Below are 24,728 nucleotides of genomic sequence, written 5' to 3' on the forward strand. Positions count from 1 at the left end.
TAATAATGATAGTATAGAGTTTTGTTTTTCTTTCCTCTCTTTTACGATACACGCGTCTACATCTATAAGTTTATATACACCTCGGCATCAAAGACCTTTGAATCAACGAAATTCAATTCGAAACAGCCAGAAGTATTTCCACCACTGGCAATCTTGTTACACAGTTCGTTGGAATAATACGCCTTCACACCATCCTGCAATATCCCAATAGTTATATGAGGAATCAGGTTTGTACAATTGAGTCCATTTATTACCTCTCTTTCAGCGGATCTCACAGCTATCGAATTGTCTGTATTTTCCAATAAGTCGACAATAATAGTGACAATCTTGTCATCCCAAATCAACTTTGATAACCTCATACTAACAATGTCCCCAGTTCTTATGGGCAATGCGGTATTTTCCTGTGAATTGTTAGTACTTTCAGACATCTTGATTATGGGCTCGTAGTGCTTTGTGTACCGTTCCCAGTTCCTTTTTCCCCTCTCGTCACCACTATTAGAACTACTTTGAGCTCGGTGGCTCAGCGTAACATGGAATGCCTTCTGAAATTTGTCTTCCGCAAACAGGGAAGTCAGGTATTGATTTCCCTCTTCAGCAATCTTCCCTAAATTTTGCATTATTAAAGTATCAATAGCAGATTTAACCAAGTCGACAGAAACATTGGCAGAAAAGTATACTGGCTTGAGTTTTTTTGGTTTGAGTAAGGGATCTTTTTTTGCCGGTTTATTCTTCTTCTCCTTTGTATTTGGGGTCGATGATCCTGGTTTTATAGGGATCTTGTGCTCCAAGCTAAGATCAAAACTACTCTTAATAGCATTTTCATCAGGGATCTCAGGCACTAGGATGGGGTATTCCCTATGTAAATTTTCAAGGATGATCTTGGTATTAATCAAAGACGAATTTACTTCATTGTATGGCAACTCTATAAGTAAATCAAACAAGTTATCGGGTGATTTATCCTTGACAACAGGTTGGTATCTCCTCCAAAACCCACTCATGATACCAACGATTTTTTGCTCACCATATTTCTGTAGCTTGATAGTTTGATGGTTATCACCCCTTTCCAAAACTCTTTTTACAGTTACAGTCTTGATCTTATCCATTTTATCGTATGGCGCAAATGAAACACCAATCACCTTGATATTTTGATTATATGGCAAGAAGTCCTCCTTCAGATCATTCAACCATTGGAAAAGTTGTTGGCGTTCCTTAAATTGATGGTTATTTCTATCAACAAAAACACACTTTACTCCAGCTTTGCTTAATTGCCCTAACGATCTCTTCATTAGCTGTGATTTATCTTTACCATGAACATCGTCATTTTGAACATGGGCCCACGATTCTGGGTAAAGGTTCTTCAAAGTAATCGCAGTTGTAGTCTTTCCACATCCTATTACAGAGATTGGGAATATTAAAAACTTGGTGTTTTCATCCACTTTTTCATAGTCGATCGCATTTTTATTTTCTAGCTCGTTGATTTTTTCACTGTTCAATATTTCAAAACCTGTCATACCGTAAGATTTCAAAAACAAATTGCGCAGCTTGATTATTCCAAACCCCTTGAGATAGTTTTCACACAGTGTTGCATCATTATCTAATAATGGAATCACAAAATCGAGGTACTTGTTTGTGATAAATTTATGCTTCTTGAATTTGAAGACTCGTGATTTCGTATTGATGTAGTCCTTGGTAACTTCTCTCCACTGTCTATACATCAGATAAGGCTCTTCAAGTTTATACTTGAAGAAGAACGAAGCTTTATCGTCTTGCTGTAAATGTGATCGGATAACAAACCCTTCGATCTCCACTCCATGGTACACGCCTGTCTTTGAACACTCGTTGAATAAGTTCTGTAATTCTTCAATTGAATCAAACGTCAAACATTCCACTTTCTTGAAATTATATCTGTTCGCCAGCTCGTTCACTTTTGAGAGTGGCCATGTGTGAAATGCGCTCGTGTTCATGTTAACACCGTGCAGATACAGGCCACTCCGTTCTCCCACGTATTCTAAGATATGCTCTTCAAAGGAGTCATCACAATATTCTGCAACTGCCGTGATGTTTTGAGAAAACAAATCCAATGCCAGAGTTGTTGGATCCATCCCAATCTTCGCTAGCTGATCTAGTAAAGATTTCTCACCCGCTTCAGCATGATTTCTGTCGACGTCGTCACGGTGACCAATTGAATGTTTGGAGCAGACAGCCAAAGTACCATCTTCCAGTCCTGATATAAATATAATGCAGCCGTTAGCCTTCACAGAAACCTCATAGGGTCCCTGTGTATTATCTTTGATCCAGTCCCAATGAGTTTTGGCGACCTCGTCAATATTGAAAAACTTATCGTATCCTCTTGCCATAATCCTTGGTTGTCCTATACCATCGGCAGAAATAAAAAGTCCTCGAGCGTTACACGGTAGAGTGATGTTGTTCTTACCGTAATCCCACTCATTAAACTTCCAGCTCTGGATCTTTCTCTCCTTTCCACTCTTATCCGTTATAAAGCAATCCCTTTCTATTGCTCTTCCGCGGGAGGATAACTGTGCATTTTGCTGTAGTTTTACTATCAGTTCCTCAACTTCTGACATTTGTGACGCTATAGCACGCGCTGGCCAAACTCTTCCGTTGTCTCTAGAGCTCATCTCATATTTTTGTTAAGTTCAAGTAAGTTTGAAAATTATACAAAAAAGAGACTTACAACTTTCTTCCGACCGAACAAATAAGGATAAAGCAAGTAAACACAATCCCCCTAACTCCAATGACATCCCTAGCTCCTGATATTGATGTCGATGAGGCAGATATTTACGTTCTTTCTCAGGGGTTGGAGAAGTCTAACAAATTGGCTCTTGAAATAAATAAATCCTTGAGGAAGATATCGTCAACGTCAAGCCAATCAACCCAGCTTTTCACACCCATCTTATCCAGAAACAATATGTTAATTACCTTACAGAGAAATATTGAAAGTACCTTGAACTCTGTTGCATCTGTGAAAGATCTAGCTAACGAGGCTTCCAAATATGAAATTATTTTGCGGAGAGGGATTGGGAAGATTGGTCTGAAGCAATACACACAAATAATGCACAAACTGGATGATATGGTGGAAGATATCAAGTCCGGGAAAGAGCCCAATGCTGAGTTTTATGGTATTCTGACGCATTTGACCGACTTGATCAGGCAGAGCGAAAACCAGCTGAAACTTTATTTCACAGCTGTCATCAACTCACTTCCTGATTTTGACCCTATGATCAATATGGAAAAAAGAATTCCTTTCCCATACTACAATGATCAGCAGCTAAATGAATTGACATGGATCCTGGACTATTTTTATAACAACAGTGAGGGCTCTCTGATTGAAACTGTTTTTGTGCACCAAAGAAGTGAGAAAATTATCAAGTGCATGGGGTTCTTGGAGCCTTTTGTTAAGAAAATTACAGGTGCCAAGGGCGCACCTTATGAAAAAGGGAGCAATGGGATGTTAAATTATACAGAAGCTTTATTGGGTTTCATTGCCAACGAAAGATCTCTTGTTAATGATCTTTATTCGCAGTATACAGCATTACAACCAAATGTACTCATATCGATTATCACTCCATTGCTAAAGGTATATTCCAAGCTATTTCTAACGAACATAACTGCGGTACAGGATAACTTGCAAAACATTGGTATATACAGTTTCGAATTGGTTGAATCGGTCGAAAAGGTTATCAAAGCTCTAAGGTTCAATAAGGAATTGGAGCATCATCCCTTATTGCGAAGCTGCGTAGATAAAGTGCATTCTGTGACAAAATCCTTATACAAAGATACGGTTCAGAGAATAGTGCAACGAGTCAATTTGCTATCATCTGTGCCGAGTGATAGTGGTGTTTCTGAACCAACTGTTGATACCATGTCCAGATTAAGAAAGTTCAGCGAATATCAAACTGGTTGTTTAAATGCAATGAATGGGATTTCCCGGGAAGATTGGATGGTGGAACCGTTGACGGATAAAGAGAGTACCTTCAATCAAGGTTCTTTACAGAACGCAAGCAACGATGCTCTACTATCATGCTTTTTTAGTGATTGTGTTGATCTTCTGTTGGTCAGTTTAGAAAAGAGAGCTCAGATGTTATTATCACAAGTAGAGGGTGGCTCAGGCAAGAATCATAAACAAAGAATTGGCTTTTTTGCGTTGATGAACATAACCTTGGTGGAGGAAATTGTCCAGAAATCAAACTTGAATGCGATCATTGCGCGGGAGGGTCACACCAGACTTGAAAAACTAAAAAAGAGGTACATAGGATACATGGTCGAGGATTGGAGGTCTCTAACTGCCATCCTGATGGATTCTGTTCATATTGATAGCACAGGGAAAAAAACAAAGGACAAGGAGCTTATCAAGGAAAAATTCAGGAAATTTAATGCAGGCTTCGAGGAACTGGTATCGAAAGCCAAACAATACAGACTCAACAATGATTCTTTAAAGCAAATCTTAAAGTCTGAAATTCTGTCTCTGGTGATTCCAATGTATGAGAGATTCTACAGTAGATACAAGGACTTTTTCAAAAATCCAAGGAAACATATCAAATTTACACCTGGTGAACTGACTTCCACTATTAACCAGTTGGTCAAATAGATATTCTACAGTGGCAGTAGCTGGTAAGTATGAACACTTTTTCTAAAGTTAATGAATATATTTGTATATATCAAATATTGATAATGTCTTGGAAACGAAATTTTCAAAAGTGGGCTTGATTAGCACCATCACCCCAAAGCTTCATCGATGGTTCTGTTCAAATGATTCACTTCTGCGACCTCATCAGAAACATGCTTTGGTTCGTTGTCTTGAGTGAATTTCGAGACTTTGAATGATGAACCGTCGTCTGCGCCTCCCGTAGACTCGCTCGGAGAACTTGATGATTTGGTATCACTTCTGCTTGTTTTAGGCGCGTCTGGGTGGGAAAGTAATGAATATTTATCTTGATTTTGGAGAGGATGCCAGGCTGACGAATTTTTATCATAGAGCGCTGTAATATCCACTGAGGATTCCAATGGTGGTTGTCCATAATAATCATTCAGCGATTCCTTTGACTGGAATACGAACTCATCAATACTCCGATCAAACAGATTATTGGTGCTTTGATGGTGAAGTAGCGGTAATCTATTGCTATTATTCGATGGAATAACTATAGCACTGGCATCAAGAGACGATCTCGCTGATAAACGGTCTGTGAAAGAGGTATTAGACTCGATCTTCGATATATGGTCATTCTGCGTAAGGGATACTCGCGGTGATTGCTGTACGCTTTTATCCTCTGATAAATGTGCCTCATCGGTACTAGCGTGCGTAGTGGAGTTACTTAAAACTTGGTTTAGAGTATTGTAAAAAATGTTATCATTCCGTACAGTGGATGGTAGGACACCTTGAACACTACTTCTTCTGCTGAATATCGGGGAATCTGGCGATAAACCATTATGCTTTGGGGACTTCTCCTTCAAAACACCTGACGGTAGATTTGAGGGATGAAATGATTGAGTTTGGAAGCTAAATGCGGATGCAATGTCTGTTCCATCATCGTCACCTCCATCTGTGCTCATTAAAGAATCATGTCCCAATTCTAAGTCGCCTGTTGACCTGAGAGCTTTGTTATCTTTTATATTCAACGTATCTTGCGGTTTGTCTAATGTGAACGTTGGAAACGGTTGTCCACTCGCAATGCTTGCAGGTCGCTCACTCTTCACGCTCTTGCTTTCAATACCATCAGCTTTCATCACATCACTGTAAGAAGGTGGATTCATCGGTTTTCTCTGTGATTCATTTGATGACATGGTAGCCACTTCAAAATCAGGTGGTGGTGCTAAAAGATTATCTGAACTTCTCGCGGATAGACTATCAGATAAAAGCATAGATATTGGTTTTAGCAACGGTGACGAAAGGGGAGAGAGGGGCACAGCCTGTGGTGAGGCTAGTTCTCTTTGTAGAGATTCTGGTTGATAGAGATTTGCTTTTAGCTTATCCGTTTTGAACACATGAGGTTCTTTCTTGCCGGCTCCATTCTTATCATTACCGTGACCAAGAAAGGAATTGGAATGCAATTTACCAGTCTGAGGCACATTCAGGTTTTTCTTCACATTACGTGGTAAAGGTGAGGTAGGTGGCGCATTCAAGTTTATATCTAGCGGTTTCACCTCTGGTGAAACGATAGGAGACATAATGATTTCCTTTGGGAAAAACATATTAGAGTCGTGATAAACGTTTTGCCTCGTCGCATTTACCGAAGACGCAGTAACATTCCCGTCATTCGGCGCTATCTCGTTGGTTACTAGCCCATATTGCTCATTGTTTACTATTAAGTGAGCGTCGTAGCTTGGTAACAGTGTGTTGGCATGCGAACATAGCTTATTCAGTACGTGAATAGGGGAATCTACTGAAATTTCATAATGTTTTCTTTTGTTATCCACTTCTTTGGAAAGCCTCAAACATAGTTTAATCCAATGGCTGGATTTGATGTTCTCGAAACCTGTATCTGGATGTAATCTCTGCAAGCTACCAAACCGGTTAGGGATAAACACTTGATACTCAAATTCTGTGTTACTCAAATATCCGTCTTCTTCCAAAAGATTACCCATATATTTCGCTTTCAAAGTTTTATTACCGTCCTCTTTGGGTGTATTAGGCAATCTTGGGCCATTATGCTCTGCCAATAAGAATTTCTTTGTAGGTTCCATCCTATGAACTTTCTTCTTTTTACAGTAGTATTCCATAGTCTCGGTAATGTATATTCTTATTCGATGTAGGACAACTTTGTCTAACGGTGAAAACGAAAAATGGATTGGCAAAAATGCGTCAAGGATAATGTCTTTTGAAGCAATTAAAATATCATAGTAGAGCTGGTTTTCCCAGTCCCTCGAAATTACGATAGGTTCCGTTTCCTCGACAGAGTTATCAGATGGTGTTCTTACTATGGTGACTGGCTGTCTGGCGTTTAAATTACTCTTGAATGTGCCATATCTCTCTATTGAGGCTAAGAGAAAATATTCGACAAACCCATAATCGGCTTTGATGGTCTCTGGGTAGTTTTGAGGTATGAGCTGCTCAAAAGTATAAATATAATCCCCTGGTTCAAAGATAAACGATTCATTTTCATTGGCAACCATCGAGTAGGAAGCTGGATTCAAATTTTTGGATCGACTGCCACTGTTCGCAACAGTGACCGCAGGAACATTCGAGATTGAGTTAGCGTCGCTGCCTATAGTGCTTTTCGTATGTTTACTACCAGATTTAGAAGTAATCGAGCTAATATCATTACTACCTGTATTTGCTGGAACGGAGCTGGTGTTCGAGTTTGTCGATAACCCGAACAGATCGGAGAAGATGGAAATAGTGGTCATTGGTTTGTTCCCCTTTTTGCCCTTAGAACCTGGAGTAGACGGTGTATGCAAATTTGCGGCGGCCCCACTTGACGTTCCCGCTTGTGGTATCTCTCCAGAAGACGTCACTCTTTTAAAAAGATTCAACGGTGACATACTCCTTGCGTGTGCTGGGATAGAATCCGTGGATGTGTCTGAGAAAGTCCTATTTCTAGATTTCCTATTATCTTTATCCTTGTCTCCTCGGGATTGTAAATTCGTACTTGTGGGTACCGGCGATAAGTTGAACCCATTTAGGTACGCGGAATTTCTCCTACTACTCTGATCACTTTCACTCGGTAAAGGTCTAAATAGCGAACTTCCGCTGTTCGTTGTTAAGTATTCTATCATATTCTCTGCGGCAGAGCCCGATCCGTTCGGTTTGACCACTTTGTGTTCATCATGATAAAATGGCCAGGTGTGGTTGACAATGTCATTCACTTCCATAAACTCGGTTCTCTTTGGCGGGATCCCCTCCGGCCACTCTGTCCTCAGGTAACCTTTAAAAGTTAGCGAGATGCTCTTCAATTTGGTTGGTTTCAAAACACGCACTATAAGAGACCCTCTCAGCATCGAGGGGAAATTGTTATCGACGTCATGGCGCTGATCAAACCCTTGCAAAAACACGACTGGTTCCACCAATTTTATGAACAGTTGTATCGATGAACTATGGTTCAAGGGAATGACATCCATCGATACGTCTATATCCTTTTCCGGAGGGAAGACCGGCGATAAAACATTATGTAGGTCCTCCATTTGTCACCTTGGCAAGAACTTTTTATCTGTAAATACCACGGCTATCCGGTCACTTCAAAATCCAAATAAAACAGAGAGTTAGAAAAATGGCACTGGGTTATGGTCGACCTGGGAACTAATGAGCAGGAAGTTTGACAGGGTTTTGTATTTTATCTTTTTTTTTTCTTGTTCGGTTTGAACTCCTATATCCAATTTTTCCCGTATAGCTTATATTATCCTATATTTTATTTCTGGTTTTGCACGTCGAGGAACACTTAGATTCACAAACTGTGCTCGAGTTGTATCCAAATATACAGCAGGCTCTAGCACACATAAACACACGCGCGCGCAGTTCCAGTCTCTGTACTTGTTGAGGACTCTTACTTTCGGACTTTCACTGTCAAAGTAACTCACAGGTCGTGTATCCCGAGTGGTCTTGTCTCGAGCTTTCCATCTCGAAATCTGTCCCATAATGTAATACGGAAAAATGAAAAATGAAAAAAGAAAGACAGAAAAACTGAGATATCCGAAAAGGGAAATATGAAGGAAAGAACTTCAGCACTACAAACGGGACAGTTTTCGGTCACGTGCCGGGGTTTTTCTAGGTGGGGATGAACCCTGTGCTCGCTGAAAGTTGCCTTTTTCAGTTTACTTTATGGACCCTCGGGGTTAATGTCTCTAAACAGAAGCTGTCGGCGACGTATGATGGTTTTTCCGAAAATGGACGGAAATAAGACAAAAAAAAAGAAATGCACTTTGATACAAGGTTTCCTGGATTGGCATGGCAACGCATCTGAGACTGGAGACCGGTTTTATTCGCATCCCAATAGTTATTTGGTGCAATGTCATCTGCAAAGATACAGTGCGACTCATATGTCACAAGGCTTGGTTAAACGAACTATTAGCGAGGGTGTGGATTTGTACGATGTGCTCGGGCTGGATTCGGCGAAACTGGATGAAATAACGGTAGAGGAAGTAAAACGGTGTTACAAGAAACTGGTGCTACAGTATCATCCAGACAAAAATGTAAGCGGGGCCGAGGATGCCTCTTTTGTAGCATCGCGGTTTCACAGTTTAAGATCTGCCTTCCAGATATTGTGTGATTCGTCTCTGAGGACACAGTATGATCAATGGCTGAGAGCAAGTTTGGCCGACAATAACGAAAGACGCAGTAAGATTGAAAAATTACACGAAAGGGAGGTAAACGAGTATCAGGGCACCTCTGCTTTGCAACCAGCGTATTTATATGAGGTACAAATGTACGGACAGCATTTAAGGAAACTGAAACACTTCAATGTGCCCTACGGGGACTGGAAGTCCCTTAGCAGTGAACCCAAAATGGCATCTTCATCGCGAAAGGAGCACTACAATTCTGGAACGCTGAGAATAGAGCTTGAGCTTCCTGTCGGGGGCCAACAGAGAAACTATTTCCAGATACAGAGGAACTTGGTAGCCTTTTTGGAACAACGGTTATTTTCTTCTGCACACACTATAACAGATCTGTACTACTCTGAACGAAACAATACCGAAAGCGATACTCTCGTTGCGTATGTTGTATACGCGACGCCTAAGATAGCTGGGGACGTTTATGCCAATTGGGGGCGCGTCGGTGCATCTCAATCTACACCACCTGCAATCCTAAACGTCTCACCAATGATACCGACAGACAGTTTAGCAAACTCATCGTTCACGAAGCATCGTTCGCAACTGTCACCCGAGCTGACACAGCGCCTGAAACAGACACCGCATGCAGACCACGGTACCGCTACGGTAGTCATCGACTGAAATACTCCCCCACGTGACCTTCGAGACTCTTCGGCTTTTTCTTTTAATTTCTATTGGGAACACTAGTAAAACTGATTTGCTTTCTTTACTACAAAGATGTATTGGCCTTTAGAGACAGGGATTGGTCCCAAAAAAAGACACTTTCGTCATAACACTTGATTACACTGTTGTTAAGATATACTTTGTTTGTAACTGTTAATTCAGATTCATATTTTTTTGCCCAGGGCACTTCCACTACACACCACCTCTTGTACGCTTTGAAAGAGGATCCGACCCTTTGACACAGAAATAGAATGTTTTCGAAGAGTAAGAAACGGTCTCATACAGGGAACGTAAATGTCCAACTCGATGAGCAAGGGATGCAGGATTCTCTGAGAGCAGCTCAAGTGATATTTCAAAGACACAATGGCGAACCCAATTTAAACAGCAGCAACCCTGATGATTCCTCACTTAAAAAAGCGGGGAAGCCGTCCATTCAAGCTACTCAACAACAGCAAACACCGCAACCTGGATTTTCGAAACGAACACCACCAAAACCTATACCTAGACAGAGATCGAAAAATTGCCAACCAAATCCCTTACCTCTTAGCCTACGGACAACGGGAAGTGCTAGCTATAACAGTAGTAGAATCAATTCCCCACAAGTGAAAAACGATAATATATTTACACCGTCTTCTGTGCCCTTGGATACCCTAGATGAGAAATTGAAAATTTCCGTCGAGCATAGCGAAGACAAGATAAAACCACGTCCATCGAACAATGACGTATCAGACTGTGGCAAAATCCCCCCTAATAAAAGCAGTATCACAGCTGCACAAATTGCAGCATCTTTAGCACAATCACATATCAAAAATACATCACATGGTTCAAACCAATATGAAAAGAAACTGATTGTTCCACCCCCAGCTCAGTTAAAGAGGGTACCATCAGTTTCTGCAACTGAAGAAAGAAAAACAGAAAGAAACAATAGTAATCATAGCATATCAAACAAAGCGAGCTTTTCAAGCAGTCCCTCACCTTCGCATTCTTTTGTTCAGGTAAAGGGAGACCAAAAGCTTGCCACCTTTGGGGGTGGCTCTGTCTCTCCTGAACATCAACACCCGAATGTTAACAAAAAGCATACAAGGATACCACCCCCTTCCACAATTCTCAAAGAAAATGAGGAGGAAGGAGTGAACAGAAAAAGTAGCATAGATAGAGAGAGGAGTCAAATAGAGTTATGGCCGAACGAATGTGCCGATAGTGCAGATTCAGATTCCTCGTGTACCTCAACCAGTAGTAAAAACTGGAATGGAGAGGACACAGAACAGGACTCAGATACAGCTGATTATGATGAGTTATATCAGTATTACGATGATGATGGCAACCTGAGCTACGAAGGTGAGTACGATGAGAATGATGATGAGGGACACGTCGATAACAGTGTCTATGAAGATGCAGACATTATAACTGCTAATGAACCAATGGAGACCCGTGTATATGCCATGAACAGGAAGGTAAATGACCAAACCAATTCAAAAAATTATACATCAGCACCAGTGCCCAGCCCGTCATATTCTGATCCAGAGCTATCTGAGAGAGATCGTAGCTTTATTGTACCTAGTAAAAAAGGAAGAGTAAGAAGACTTGGCAGGCTCTTTGGGTCCAGTAGAAATAAAACGATGCCAAGTCCGACTAATACCGTACGATTTAAGGAAACGATGAGGTACAACACCAAAAAGGGATTTAACGAAGACAAACCTTGGAAGAAGCACCGTGATGTCAAATTTATAGACGAACAAGATAGAAAGAGATATGAGGGGGTTTGGGTCAGTAATCGATTTTCATACTTGAATTTGTTGCCTTGGTGGCCCAGTTCTTCGAAGGATGATGAAACTGGGATTTCTACAGAAAATGCAGAGTACGTCCTGAATTTACCACAGGATGGATTGATTCTAAACTTGGTCGTTAAAGATCTCTGGGATAGATCAAATCTGCCAAAGGATATTTTGATGCAAATTTATAAACTTATCGACACGAGAAAGGATGGAACACTTGATAGAAAGTCTTTTATTGTCGGTATGTGGCTTGTTGATCAATGTTTATATGGGAGGAAGTTACCAGAAGTTGTCCCTGATATCGTATGGGACAGTGTTGATAGATACACGATGAATATGATTCAATCTAAAGCAGAAGATGAATCGTATCAAAAAAGAAGGAGGAGAAGGAGAATGCTCATGAGAAAAGAAATAAAACATTTAAAAAGTGGTATCAAACATGTTCATTTGTAGCGCTCTCATTAGCAGGGACGAGATATTTAATGAAATAGAGTTCATTCAAAAGTACTTACATATTAATATACAATGCTTGGCTCCGCTGTGCCTGCTAATTACCTGAATCTATCGTTTAATAGTCTATCAGCGCCCACTTCCTCATATTCTTGTCTGCCAACCCATAATTGATGGAAAGTACCCAAGCTCGTTAAAACACTACCACCGAGCCATGATTGATATTCTCTTTCCTTCTTATGTCCTGTCGTGAGTATCCTGAATTTTAGGGCAGGAAGTCTAGCATTCAATTCAAGCATCAGTCTGTCGCTTAAACCTGGAATCAGAGAAGTTCCGCCTGTTAACTGTACATTGTGTGCCAAAGAGGCTCTTAAATCAACATCACTGGCCATGATAGATGAATGAACCAAGTCTGCAAGCCCCATTATTTCATTATTGTCTTTTGGCTCCAATTCAGGGCCGTTGTTAGACTCTTCCAGATTTCTCTTACCATTTTCATTAACGTCATTTGCCGTTTCGGATGCAACACCAGTCGGTTCGACTGACGGCGCAGGTGTGTTTTCTTTTGCAGTGTCCGGTTTGTTGGCAGCACTGAATTTATTTCTTTTCAAAGGTACGTAGTCATTGTGGAACGTTTCAACGATACCATCTTTGTCAATATTCCAAGTTTCTGGAATGTCGCTCTTATTCACCTCAAACAGCTGTTCTCCAAAACCATAACGAGTGACGTTATCCATTACAATATTTTCAGTCCAAGGTGCTTCGATGGATCTCTTGCTCATAGATTCTAATTCAGGCTTTATCTTTTCCAGGGATGATGTGGTCGTGATTTGCAGCAAAGTTTCTTTACATTCCTCAAAGAATCCACGTGCGTTAGCATATGTGTACAATGATAAATCGACTTGATATTCGAACTTTTTCCGTTTGAATTCTGGTCTTCTTTGTTCCACAGCAAACAGAGGGATAATTTCTCTAGGTTTCAAAAAGTTTTCTATCAGATGGTTTATGTACTTGCCAGCAAAAAAACTTCTTCTTGTGCTCTTAGACAGCGTCATACCATCAACAACAGGGCTTACAGAGCACGTATCGTGACCAATGTCAACCACCAGACAATTTGCCCTTCCGGTCGCAAACGAAACACAAGTAGATGTGGGCGCTAGGTAACAAGCTTCGAAATTCATACTCTCGAGAAGAGTTTCAAGCGACTTCTTTCTGTTCTTTTTGGTATTCCAAACAGGCTCCGTGAGTAAAGCCGGAATACCCTTAGTGGATTCAAGGAATAATTCATTCTTTAGTGCCCATTCCCATTGCTCTTGTGCAGCATCCCAATCGGTAACAGCACCATTTTCAACAATTGTTTTGATCTCATAGTCTTTCCTGGGTAAGCCAAGTGACTGTTCAGAGAAAATATGAGCTCGCTTCGTTGCGGATTCATCGCTTTTTGTGTCCTCATCTCCTGAATCTTTGTTCGTCTTTTTAAAGGAACCATATCGCGATGGTAAAATGGAATGGGGACAATCGGTACCAGAATAGCCAATGTTGGTGCTGTAGGACCCCGGGTCTATCACAACTGCAGAAATCTCGTCACCACCGTACACTTGCAGCGTTGAATTGGACATGCTTGACTAACGTGTGTGTCCTCCCCGCCTTTTAGTTCATTAACCATGGAACAACATGCGTATGTATGTCTCTTTTATTTTTTATTTGAATTTTCGAAAGAAAATGGATAGATATTTGCTAATGTTCAGTATACAGTTTTTATGGTAATATACAATAAGGTTTGAATACCTGACAAAATTATTTTAGAGATTTTGTCACTCTTTCTATAGCAGCTTCGACCCCTTCTTTAGAACCTCTAATGTAAACGACATCGTTGACCTTGTCATTTTTCCTTGGGACGTTAATGATGACACCAGTGGCCGTTCTAATCCTCGTCAGGTTGGAACCACCTGGACCAACAACTTTGTTGAACTTCTTTGGATCGGACGTCCAGATATACCCCGCGTAGGTGGCTTCAGCAGCCTTTGAAATCCTGTCAGTAATGATCGCGCTGGCCTTTTCTAGCGCTGCGGCTTTCTTTGCAGAGTTCTTAGACTCGGATTCAGCGTTGTTTTTCTTCTCTTTACCAGATTCATCATTAGTTCCATCATCGTCCAAAATTCCAGTTAGATCAATCGGCTCGTAGGTTAATCTCCAAGAAATGATACCTTCCAATGATTCGTCCTGAGCGGCACCGACTTCTTCAACAACAACCTTAATATTTTTGCTCTTCTCCTCGTCGTTGGCAGGTAGCACCCTTTCAGTTGGGATAGCAGTTTGGCGACGGTTGATTTGTTGAGCCCTTCTAGAGGTGTTGCCATGTTTAACGTTAACGAATTCATCTAGTCTTAACCTCTGGATAATAGCACCACGTTCGGAGACAAATTCATGAACAGAAGCTGGAACTTCAATTTCGACATCGAAGTCATCCTTCAAAATCTTTTCGAAAACTTCCTTCTCCGCCTTTGCAATGTCTTCAGGTAAACCAGTTATAGTGACAGGACCTTCCTCGTCTCTATTTGGAATTCTAATAATAACATTGAACTCACTTTCCAAGTTTCTCCTGATCGAACCACTTGGACCGACTAGAGCACCATGTCTGTCCTTTGGAATGTCTAACTCTTTAGTTTCACTCTTCTCGGCTACCTCGACAATCTTTTTAATGGCGCTGATAACCTTGTCAACAAAGTCTTTTGGACCTTGGACAGTGATGGTGTTGCTCTCAGAGTTTGCATTTGGAATATCAACAGATTTGCCTCTGATTTCGTCACCACCAGATTTCGAAATAATGTCCCTTAACGTGACACCACGAGTACCGATAATGGCTCTTAGGTATTCGTGATCAACATCCAGGGTTGCAGTGGTAAAGTCACTGACCTCGGCAATAATCTGCTCCACTCTTGCGGCAGCTTCCTTGATTGCGGTCCTAGTACCAGTTATTTCCAAGTCGATGGCACCGGTATCATTGGCTTTTTCGTCACCTGCTTTACGCAAAAAATCCAGCTCGACGCCAAATTCGGCTCTAAGATCATTGATGTTATCACCGTTTTTACCGATAATTCTTGGAACATGTTCAGCGGGAACAGGAACCTGGACCTTATGTCCATTTTCTCTTTCAAAGTCCAACAAAGAGGATAGCTCTTCGTAAGCTTGCTTGACACCGCGAGATGGACCTCTAATCGTAACAACTTCGCTATCTCTTGGGAAGTATATAGAGACACCATATTTTTCTTGCAACTTGTTACGGTACACATTGTTTGGACCAATCATGCTACGGTGCAGCTTGATTGGAACAAGCAATTCTTTGGTGATTGTGTCGGCTAATTTCTTGGCGTCTGCCGCAATCTCTTTCTTTGCGCACGATATATTGAACTGCTGACCAGTCAATGTGATTTCAACAGGGGTTTTCTCGTCGTTATCATTCGAACTTGGGATATCAATTTGACAATCAAATCTTTCACGAAGTTGTTGCACGTGAGAGCCCTTGTTACCAATCAATCTAGAGATGACATTTGAAGGAACTTCGATAGTTGCCTTAGATTCATTTGATGGGTTTTCAATAATTTCTCCAATAATCTTCGACCCATGCTTAACAGCATTTGCATCTCCTCTAATTGTCATTTGGTCGGCAGTTGGAGTATGTAACTTGATTTGCATGTGATCATTCCCACTAGCAATAGCCTTGGAAAGTAGAATATATGTTACCTTCCCATCGGAAAACAATGAATCTTGGTTCTCAGCTGCGAAATCAAAAACCTTGGTGTCCATACTTTGCAATTTAGCACGTAGAGGGTCCAGGTTACTGGAAACTTTTTCCAAATTTTCCTTAATTTCCTCTGGAGATGGCTTGAAGTCATCGGTAGACGAAGGAGCATATAGAACGACTTCATCTCTGTTGAGGAAATAGTCCCCCAACTGAACAAATGGAACGTCAGGTTCAGTAGTCGAAAGGGTATGGAAAATAGATTTATGAAATAGCTCGTAATCTAAATCTGTGATGGTCAAAGTGTCGGCTGGGGTAATAGCATTTACCAAACCGATCAATTCCTTACGGACAGTCTTCAGATCGCCGGATTCTTCAGTTCTAGCGCTAATCTTTATGTTGACCTCTTTCTCTGATTTACTCAACTCAGCTGGGGTTGGCAAGCAAAGCTTGATGTTAGGGTGGCTTTTCTGTAAGCTTTGCAAAACAGGATACTTGGTAAAGTATAAAATCAAGTTCTTGGCGTGATCAAGATTCTTTGAGTGGGATTTCGCAATATCTAGAGTATCAACAGAAAATTGCTTCGAGGATGATCTAGCATATGCAATTGCGTCCTTCACCTTATCTTCTTCACCAGCGAACGTAACGAATTCATCATCATTTTCAGTAGGGAAGGTGACAGTGACATTGAACTTTTCCTTCAATTCTGCAGCATCAATCAGAAACTGGAATTTAGTTGGAATTTTGACCTTTTGTTCAGTCAAATCTAGTGCCAGCTTCTCAAGATATTTTTGGACCTTGGTCTTAGCGTCTTGCACCTCCTCACGTAGACCAGATAGTACAATATCCCCAGACGTAGCATGGTAACGGCACTGCACGTCAGCAGCAAGGTCAGGGAAGTTTTCAGGGTCTACAAATGGAAGCAGCGACTCATTGTCGACCTTCACTGTCATGACCGCATGTTTTGTTTCTTCCTTGACAATGTCTAGGATTCTCTGTTTTGCCAAGTTAACAGATTCAAAGTCACCAAACAGGGTTACATCAGATGTGGTGTCATCCAAATCTTCGTCGTAAAAGTCTTGGTTTTCTTCCCTGGAGACATCAATTCTAACGTCAAATTTGCTGGAGATTTCACGGATAGTCTTACCAGCAGCACCAATGATAGCAGCTTTACACTTTGTTGGAACAACGAACGTGGCGGTAATCGGTTTGGTTAACTTTTTGACTAATTCCCTCTTGGCGCTGCGAACGTTTTCGGCAACACCAGAAATCAAAAACGTACGAGAGTTTTTGGATAATGTTGATTCAACCGAAACATTGAAGTTTTGCTTAACGGAGAGCATTATTTTGGACAATTCAGGTTTGGAGATCGCAAGTTGAGATTGTAGGTCTAGAGTAAACGTTTCCTGAATATTTCTGGATTTCATACGAGTAGCATTGGAACCATTTGAGCCTTTCGACGACCCAGAGCCATGCTTGGCAGAAACAAACGGGGCTGGTTTCATATTGGGACCCCATTCCACCTTAGTATTGGCGAATGTGTCCTTAGAGACCAAAGAGGGCAAGTCTTTCAAAGAGGGCAATGGCTTGTTGGAACGAGATGGGGTTGGAGAAGGTGTAGGAGTTTTGTTCTCCTTGTTGGCAACAGGTTTCTTCTCAACACCAGCTATCAAGTCGTTGAGGGAAGTAGCGGAATCCAGAAGAGGGGTGTGGATACCCAAGTCTTCATTTAATGACATGATTCAGAGGCAAATTGGAGACGGATACAGAGGACGGAGGAGGACAAAAAAAAAAGGTAACCAAACGGACAGAAAGAAATCTCTTCAATTGTAGGAAGGTTCTGATATTAGAACAAAGCGAATAACGATGGAATTTAACTTGGTAGTGTTTCCAATTCTTGAAGAGAATGTTCAATATTTCTCGGAGAGTCAGAAGGAAGAAGAAAAATAAAAAAGAAATAAGAGCCGAGCTTTAGTATAATTCCAGCAGAAAATAAGCCCAGTGTTCTCTTTTGTAGAATGGACAGTAAATGACTTTCCTGGACGTTTGCAGACAATCGACTGAAAGAGGCCCTAAATTTAGAGGACGATGGTAAGTTGACAGGCAAACAGAATCGCGAGTAATTTTTTTTTATTTTCTGAAAACTTCTTCGACGAAAAATGTGTAGGCAAATTTTCCATTCGTAGGATGTGATGTTCAAATAATATACGTGTCGCTTAACGAGATCAGCAAGTATGCACTGAAAGCCCTGCGGATGTGCTGAACAGAGCTAGAGACAACCTGCAACTAATGAAAATGGGAAATAACGGAAAGAGGGTATTTAATAAAACACTTATATAAACTTAATATATTACTATCAGTCTAATAAGGAGGATTCAAGGATGATCCGAGAAGAAATAGAAGACGAACTGAAAAGCAGGATTTGGAAAGAATCGAGATGTCGAAGCAAACAGAGAGCAAAACTTGTAGTTAAAATCTTAAGTGCTCTGTGAGACGATATCTCAGGCGTCGCGCTCATTGGAAAAGAGAGCAGAGATATTAGTGGTTTTATGATGCAACTTACAACAGTGGCATCACGTTGCTATCGTATTCACCGCCCATGTTACCGGCACTCTTGTAAGAGCAAATGACGTAGTTTCCCCAGGAGTTACCACATTGCTTGACACCACAGCCAACCTCGTTCGTAGACTTCCACACGACTTGGGTGAAATGGCCAGTGTTCCCGGAGAAGCCAGGGTTGCTCCAGTCGTAACCGGAGATCTCACCGTACCAAGCGTCAACGGCAGCGGAACCACTGTTGTAACCTAGCGCCAAGTTTTCACCGTATGGACCACCTGAGTGTTGCAGGTTCCCGGAACAGTCGTAACCGTCAGCGTAGTTTTGAGCGTAGCTGGCCAATTCTGAAGACCAAGACAAGGAACCCGTGTCCTTGTGCAGAGCCCTCTTATTGTTGTGTTCGGCTAAGATGGAAGACGCAAAATCGGACAAATCCGAGTTCTGAGAGGTAGCAGTGGCCTTTGGTGCCTCTGCAGTGGTGGTTGGCGCCAAGGTAGTGGTTGGGTTTGTTGCTTCAGTTGTAGCAGGAGCAGTTGTTGCTTGAGTGGCAACAGTTGCTTCGGCTTGGGTAGTAGTAGCATCACCATCCTGCTTGTGCATCATGTTTTGTATAGCAGATACGAAGGCCTGGAATTTGGACCTGTCATCATCAGACAAAACTGGGGCATCAACAACAGAAGAAGCTGCAACTGGAGCTGGAGAGCCTTGGTTACCACTTTCGACCAAAGACGAGTCAATTGCAGTGGTCAAGGGAGCGTTGTAAGCGGTCTTGGTTTCACCGTCAGTAGCATAAACGACACCAGTGACGGTTGCACCAGCATGGGCATGTTCTGTGACGGTGACGACAGCTGGGGCTGCTAAGACAGTTGTGGCAGTCAAAGTTGCCAAGATTGAAGATTTAGAAAATTGCATAGTAAATAAAAGAGCGAAATGCAGTTAGTGTGAACGAGATAATATAAACTCGACAAAAGGAATGGACTAGTTTAATGATGTTGCTGTTCTTTCCTCATAACGAGAAACTTCAAGATAACAGCGGGAAAGATCTCCCACTCCGAAAGACAAAACCCTTCTTATATATATCCCTGTTGCGGTCGTCATAGAGAGCAACGCCGTCCTTTTTCCAGCAGTTGTGTTGCTTGTATATCTCTCTGTTGCAGCGCATCGTTTATGTTACCGTAAAGAGGAAATACTCAATAGTGAGGGGCGCCCTCTCGGAGTGTTCGTTCCTTCAGTATTCCAAAAGCGGAGGGATATTTTTCGTCGTGCGGACCCTTTTCGGTAATCTGCTGGGCTGGAACTGGTCTTTCTCGTTTCTTTTTTACATTTTCGGCGTTGTTTTTTTCTTTTCTCTCTCCAGTTGAGATCAGTCCACCATCTCATTACCCTTTTAGGAAATGATATAACAAGCACCCGCAAACGGGGTCCAACTCTGCTGTCGCAAAAGACGTTGTGCGTACCAGCACTGAGACAGGAAGACACAGAAAAAATTAAAAGACATAATAAGCTTACACAAGCTGCTCAACTGTTTTTTGAACAGAAAAAATGAAAAAAAGAAATGAAAAGAAAGGTCTTTGTCCGCAAAGTTACATAATTAATCGTATACACTATTGCAAAACTAAGCGGGCATTACCTCGTAGAACGCTTTACTAGTTACATTTTTATAATTTTGATCATGTTTTCATGAAAAGTAGAATATAAAACAACCGTTTATCAACATCAAAAATAGCTACAGAAAAATTTATGGTGGACCTGTGTAACAGGAACATCATAAAATTAATCATAGGAAGAACAAGGAGATCAAACCAACAATGAAACCGTTTAAAGGTCTCATGAAGCTGGCTGCACCAGTGTAGTGGGTAGAGATAGAGGCACGAGCAGCAGCTTCAGTCTTCGAAGCAGACACTTGGTTGACAACTGGGACGTTGGTAGTGGCAGCAATCTTCTCAGAAGACTTCTCGCTGGTGGCGGCTGGAGCCTTCGCAGTAGTGGTGGTGAAAGTTGTAGTTTGGACACCACCAGTGGTACCTGGAGCAGCAGTTGTGGTGGTGACAGTAGTAGCACCTTCTTTCTTTGCCTCTACAGAAACTTCTTGAGTCTTGGAAGTGGCCTTATCAGTGGCTTTGCCGGTCTTGGTACAAGTTGGGCACGTCGTTTCAGTAGTCGTGGTGGCTTGCTTACCGGTGACAGTCGTCTGCTTACCAGGCGCGGTGGTCTTCTCGCTCTCTGGACAAGTCGTAGTGAAAGATGTGAACAGAGCAGTCTTCGTCGCGTGTTCGGTGCGGACTCTGTAGGTTGGGACGCCAAAGCCCTTCGATGGGTTCGCAGTAGGCTTAGGCACTGGACAGCTGGTGACAGTGGTGACAGTTATCGAGTTGGAAACAACGGTAACAAAGGTCGTTAGAGTGGAATCATCGTAGTGACAACGTTCAATACATTCAGTGATCGTAGTTGCCACTTGGTTTGTAACAGTTTTGGTGCCGTTAACGACAACGTGTGGGAAGGTGGTAGTCTTGGTCTTGTAGATGGCGTCGTCGCTACCAGTAGCAGAAGATGTGAGCAAACCGGATGGACCAGTGACGCCAGTGGTAGTGGTGGCAGTGGCAGTGCTGGATGGACAGTTAGAGATACAGAAAACAATTGTCGTGTCGTAGTCGGTGGTGTACGTGGTGGTGGCATCGGAAATAACACTGTGAATGTGGGTTGTTCTGGTTCTGTAAACGGCGTCGAGACCCTGGTCACCGGAACTAGTGACGTCAGCAGTAGCAACAGATGTGACCAAACCGGATGGACCAGTGACCGCCGTGGTGGTAGTGGAAACCAAGCCAGAATGAGCGTCTTCGCTATCAGTAGCAGAAGATGTGACTAAACCGGATGGACCAGTGACGCCAGTGGTAGTGGTAGCAGTAGCAGTGCTGGATGGACAGTTGGAGATACAGAAAACAATTGTCGTGTCGTAGTCGGTGGTGTACGTGGTGGTGGCATCGGAAATGACACTGTGAATGTGGGTTGTTCTGGTTCTGTAAACGGCATCGAGACCCTGTTCACCGGAACTGGTGACGTCAGTTGTCTTGGTAGTAGTACCCTTACCGGTGGTGGCTGGCAACTCACTGGTTCCGTTATGGTAACCATGAGACCTGGTAACACTTGTTGGTGCAGTAGTCGCGGAAGTCTTCTCGGCTGGAGTACTTGTCGCGGTCTTCTCGGTGGTTGGTGAAGTCTTTTCAGTTGCACCAGTTGTAGAAGTCTTCTCAGTGGTAGCACTTGCAGTAGTCTTTTCAGTGGTAGAGCTAGCCTTCTCAGCTGGAGTACTCGTGGCAGGCTTTTCAGTGGTAGAGCTAGCCTTCTCAGCTGGAGTACTCGTGGCAGGCTTTTCAGTGGTAGAGCTAGCCTTCTCAGCTGGAGTACTCGTGGCAGGCTTTTCAGTGGTAGAGGTAGTCTTCTCGGCTGGAGTACTCGTTGCAGGCTTTTCCGTAGATGAGGGAGTAGTCGTTGTCGTGCTCGAAGTCGTGGAAGATGTAGTCGTAGCAGCAATCAGAGGCATAACATTGTCTCCGAATTCACCAGACCAATTACCAGGAGGGTCGTATTCACAAACAACGTACTTACCGCTGGGACAAACTCTCAACGCACAACCAACGGAGGTGGTATCTTTCCAAACAACCTGGGTGAAATGACCCCAACTCTTTGAGAACCCTGGCTTGGAGAAATCGTACAAACTGATTTCGTTGTACCAGGCATCCACGGCACCAGTAAGAGAATAGCCAAAAGCCAAGTTCTCACCGTAGTCTTCACCATTCGAGTGGTCCATATCAGCCATCACACAGTCGAATTTAGCGGCATAATTTTCGGCGTATGTAGCGGCAGCTGGACTCCACGAAAGTGGTGGAGTGTCAACGTGGCGAGCTCTAAGCTTGTTGTGTTCGTTGACTACGGCCTGTTGGTCTGCTGGAGACAACGCATATGGAGACGTGTCTGCCTTGGCAGTGGCAGCCAAAAACGAAGCGAATGTAAGAGCAACGGAGTTACTCAATTTCATCTTTTCGCGTTTATATGGGGGTTTTTTTTCGAAAAAGCAATGGGCAAAAAGTGAAATTCGTTATGTAGCATTTCCAAACAAAGGCGATGAAGATATGAAACAGATTGCAGGAATGTACTAAGATCTTGGTATATATACGTACGGAGGCACGCGGGAGAGAAGGAAAGTATTGCTGAACTTTTCGGGACAACTGGACTTGTTGGACAAACACATCATATCCAGCAGTGCCTCCCGGCGGGACTGTGACCTTATTTTTCTTTCGAGACTCAGCCGACTCGACCCAAAACCAGCGGAAACCAGCGGAAACCAGCGGAAACCGGGAAACGGGAAAAGGGGAACGGAAGCGGGTTCCGAAAGCGGCTTGTAGCCCGCGGTATTGTCAGCTTGCAGATACTGCCCAGTAAAGAGATGCGGCGGTTCCCGATCGGGCGCAGGTAATATCAAAAGGGGGAGCAAACAAACAAGCGCAGTCCCAAAACGGGTAAAAAAAGCGGGAAAAAAGAAAAAAAAACTGTCCTATTTTGCCCTTCGAGAGTTTCTGTGCGCTAAATCTTTGAGCAAGTAAAAAAGAAAGAAAAAGCGGGAACAATGGCTGGTCCGATATATTTGTACACCCAGCCCAGAGCGGCAAGTGGGCTTATTTCTTAGACGGGAGACAATTGAAAACCCCGCTCAGCAAGCGTTTGTTGGGCTTGGGTGTGTCGGGTGGAAAACAAAAAAATAAAAGAAGCGGCGGGTAAGGTTTAGCAGTTCAGGTCTTGTTCAAGATTCAGCATAGGCAGTACGCTACAGGGGCACAGTGTAGATGTATGTGCTCCAGATGACATCGCAATTGAGAAATTTATACCCCCCCCGGAAATTTTACACACGAAATTCCGGATTAGGATGATCTTGGAGAGATAGCACCCCCGTCTATACAGAGCTACTTAGAAGAAGCTACCCCTATCATTGAGAAGGATCGCAATGGTTTAGTAGATATTTAGTTTATGGCCATGGTCTTGCCAAATTGGTTGCTAATGGCGTGATATTTGGTACTTTCATCATAACGTATCAGAAATTGAGATGCCGTAAGAGTCTAATAGTTTTTTTTTCTGATCCCTTATTGCCCGAAATGAACTGGGGGTGAACGTTATCGGATGATAAGTTGTGTCTGCCGTGGCTTTTGTCCCTCACAATACCATGTTGTAAACGACCGTCAAAAGTAAATAAACTTTTCTCTCCATCCATGTACGTAAGCAAGAAAAAAAGAAAAGAAAAGTCTCGTAAAAGAAAATGTCAAAGGACTTCTGGAGAATAAAACACAGAACCCCCCCACCTACTAGACGAAGACGCATCAAATCTCACGCATTACTAACTTTTTAAAGGTTTTCTAGACTATTGTTCTAAATCTTTTCCAGATCAATTCAAAAAAAAAAGAAAAAAAGGAACAATTGAAAGTTGAGGCATTTTGCTATTGTAGTTGCAAGAAACACGCCCTTCGCCCACATTCCTACTCTTTGTACTAAGTTCTCGGGCTCTAGCTGTGTGAGGTGGGTAGGGTGAGATTAAGAAGTAGTTCAACACTACTCTTTTTCTTGATCTATTTCCTATTTCCTTACAGGTGTCGCTACGCCAGAATAGGAAATGAAAAAAAAAAACAAGATGTATGAGGTCATCAAACAGTTTGATCTTTCCGTCCCAAAAGGGAAGGTTTCGTCTGTTTGTCCATTTTCCATAGTTTTCAAAGACGGGTTTTTGTCAAATCGGGCATGCAGGTGGCAACCCTCGTGTCTTTCTGCCAGATAATAGGCAATAGGGTGGTGCTCGTAAGCAGTAAAGTTATGGGTGTTCCTTAATCTTCAGGCAACCTTCGATAATTCTCCTCTTAATCATTTCACTCGCTATGAAAATTGGTACAATATGCGCAGTGAATGTATAAACAGTGCAGCTAGACCGTGTGGCTAGACCTGTTTTACCCTTCAAAGGGAATAATAAATAATAATAATAATAATAATAATAATAATAATAATAACGCATACGTAAACGCACGACTTGTGACTCGGATTTAGAGTTGTTAGCTCCGCCGGGACGTAGTCCATGGGCCTCAGGTTTTCCGACGGTTCATAGTTGGAAAGCAATATCGTTGGGTTTCGGGTCTTTTTTTGTGTAAACGGTAAGAACTTTACAACCCCTTTACAGTGATTTGTGATCCAAACGCATCTTTTAACATCAAATTACTTGAAAA

General features: G+C 42.3%; 9 protein-coding genes across 9 annotated transcripts; 3 read left to right on the forward strand and 6 right to left on the reverse strand.

Moving 5' to 3' along the window:
- Positions 1-62: 62 nt before the first annotated feature.
- On the reverse strand, positions 63-2,585 carry TRL1 (tRNA ligase; the record flags this gene model as incomplete). The annotated part of the gene is made up of 1 exon (XM_022611469.1): positions 63-2,585. The coding sequence occupies one exon, from the start codon at positions 2,583-2,585 to the stop codon at positions 63-65; it is 2,523 nt and encodes an 840-aa protein (XP_022462875.1).
- Positions 2,586-2,755: 170 nt separating this feature from the next.
- EXO70 (GTP-Rho binding exocyst subunit EXO70) lies at positions 2,756-4,609 on the forward strand (the record flags this gene model as incomplete). Its single annotated transcript, XM_022611470.1, has 1 exon — positions 2,756-4,609. One exon carries the CDS (start codon positions 2,756-2,758, stop codon positions 4,607-4,609), a length of 1,854 nt encoding a protein of 617 aa, XP_022462876.1.
- Positions 4,610-4,737: 128 nt separating this feature from the next.
- ALY2 (Aly2p) lies at positions 4,738-8,139 on the reverse strand (the record flags this gene model as incomplete). Its single annotated transcript, XM_022611472.1, has 1 exon — positions 4,738-8,139. The coding sequence occupies one exon, from the start codon at positions 8,137-8,139 to the stop codon at positions 4,738-4,740; it is 3,402 nt and encodes a 1,133-aa protein (XP_022462877.1).
- A 651-nt stretch (positions 8,140-8,790) lies between these two features.
- On the forward strand, positions 8,791-9,903 carry CWC23 (U2-type spliceosomal complex subunit CWC23; the record flags this gene model as incomplete). The annotated part of the gene is made up of 1 exon (XM_022611473.1): positions 8,791-9,903. The coding sequence occupies one exon, from the start codon at positions 8,791-8,793 to the stop codon at positions 9,901-9,903; it is 1,113 nt and encodes a 370-aa protein (XP_022462878.1).
- Positions 9,904-10,196: 293 nt separating this feature from the next.
- Positions 10,197-12,173, forward strand: TAX4 (Tax4p; the record flags this gene model as incomplete). The annotated part of the gene is made up of 1 exon (XM_022611474.1): positions 10,197-12,173. The coding sequence occupies one exon, from the start codon at positions 10,197-10,199 to the stop codon at positions 12,171-12,173; it is 1,977 nt and encodes a 658-aa protein (XP_022462879.1).
- A 98-nt stretch (positions 12,174-12,271) lies between these two features.
- Positions 12,272-13,789, reverse strand: ARP4 (Arp4p; the record flags this gene model as incomplete). The annotated part of the gene is made up of 1 exon (XM_022611475.1): positions 12,272-13,789. The coding sequence occupies one exon, from the start codon at positions 13,787-13,789 to the stop codon at positions 12,272-12,274; it is 1,518 nt and encodes a 505-aa protein (XP_022462880.1).
- Positions 13,790-13,967: 178 nt separating this feature from the next.
- SCP160 (Scp160p) lies at positions 13,968-17,651 on the reverse strand (the record flags this gene model as incomplete). The annotated part of the gene is made up of 1 exon (XM_022611476.1): positions 13,968-17,651. The coding sequence occupies one exon, from the start codon at positions 17,649-17,651 to the stop codon at positions 13,968-13,970; it is 3,684 nt and encodes a 1,227-aa protein (XP_022462881.1).
- An 820-nt stretch (positions 17,652-18,471) lies between these two features.
- Positions 18,472-19,380, reverse strand: KNAG0B01940 (CAP domain-containing protein; the record flags this gene model as incomplete). Its single annotated transcript, XM_022611477.1, has 1 exon — positions 18,472-19,380. The coding sequence occupies one exon, from the start codon at positions 19,378-19,380 to the stop codon at positions 18,472-18,474; it is 909 nt and encodes a 302-aa protein (XP_022462882.1).
- An 865-nt stretch (positions 19,381-20,245) lies between these two features.
- On the reverse strand, positions 20,246-22,504 carry KNAG0B01950 (uncharacterized protein; the record flags this gene model as incomplete). The annotated part of the gene is made up of 1 exon (XM_022611478.1): positions 20,246-22,504. The coding sequence occupies one exon, from the start codon at positions 22,502-22,504 to the stop codon at positions 20,246-20,248; it is 2,259 nt and encodes a 752-aa protein (XP_022462883.1).
- Between the last annotated feature and the right edge of the window lie 2,224 nt (positions 22,505-24,728).

This window comes from Huiozyma naganishii, chromosome 2 (assembly GCF_000348985.1).
Source record: "Huiozyma naganishii CBS 8797 chromosome 2, complete genome".
NCBI lineage: Eukaryota > Fungi > Ascomycota > Saccharomycetes > Saccharomycetales > Saccharomycetaceae > Huiozyma > Huiozyma naganishii.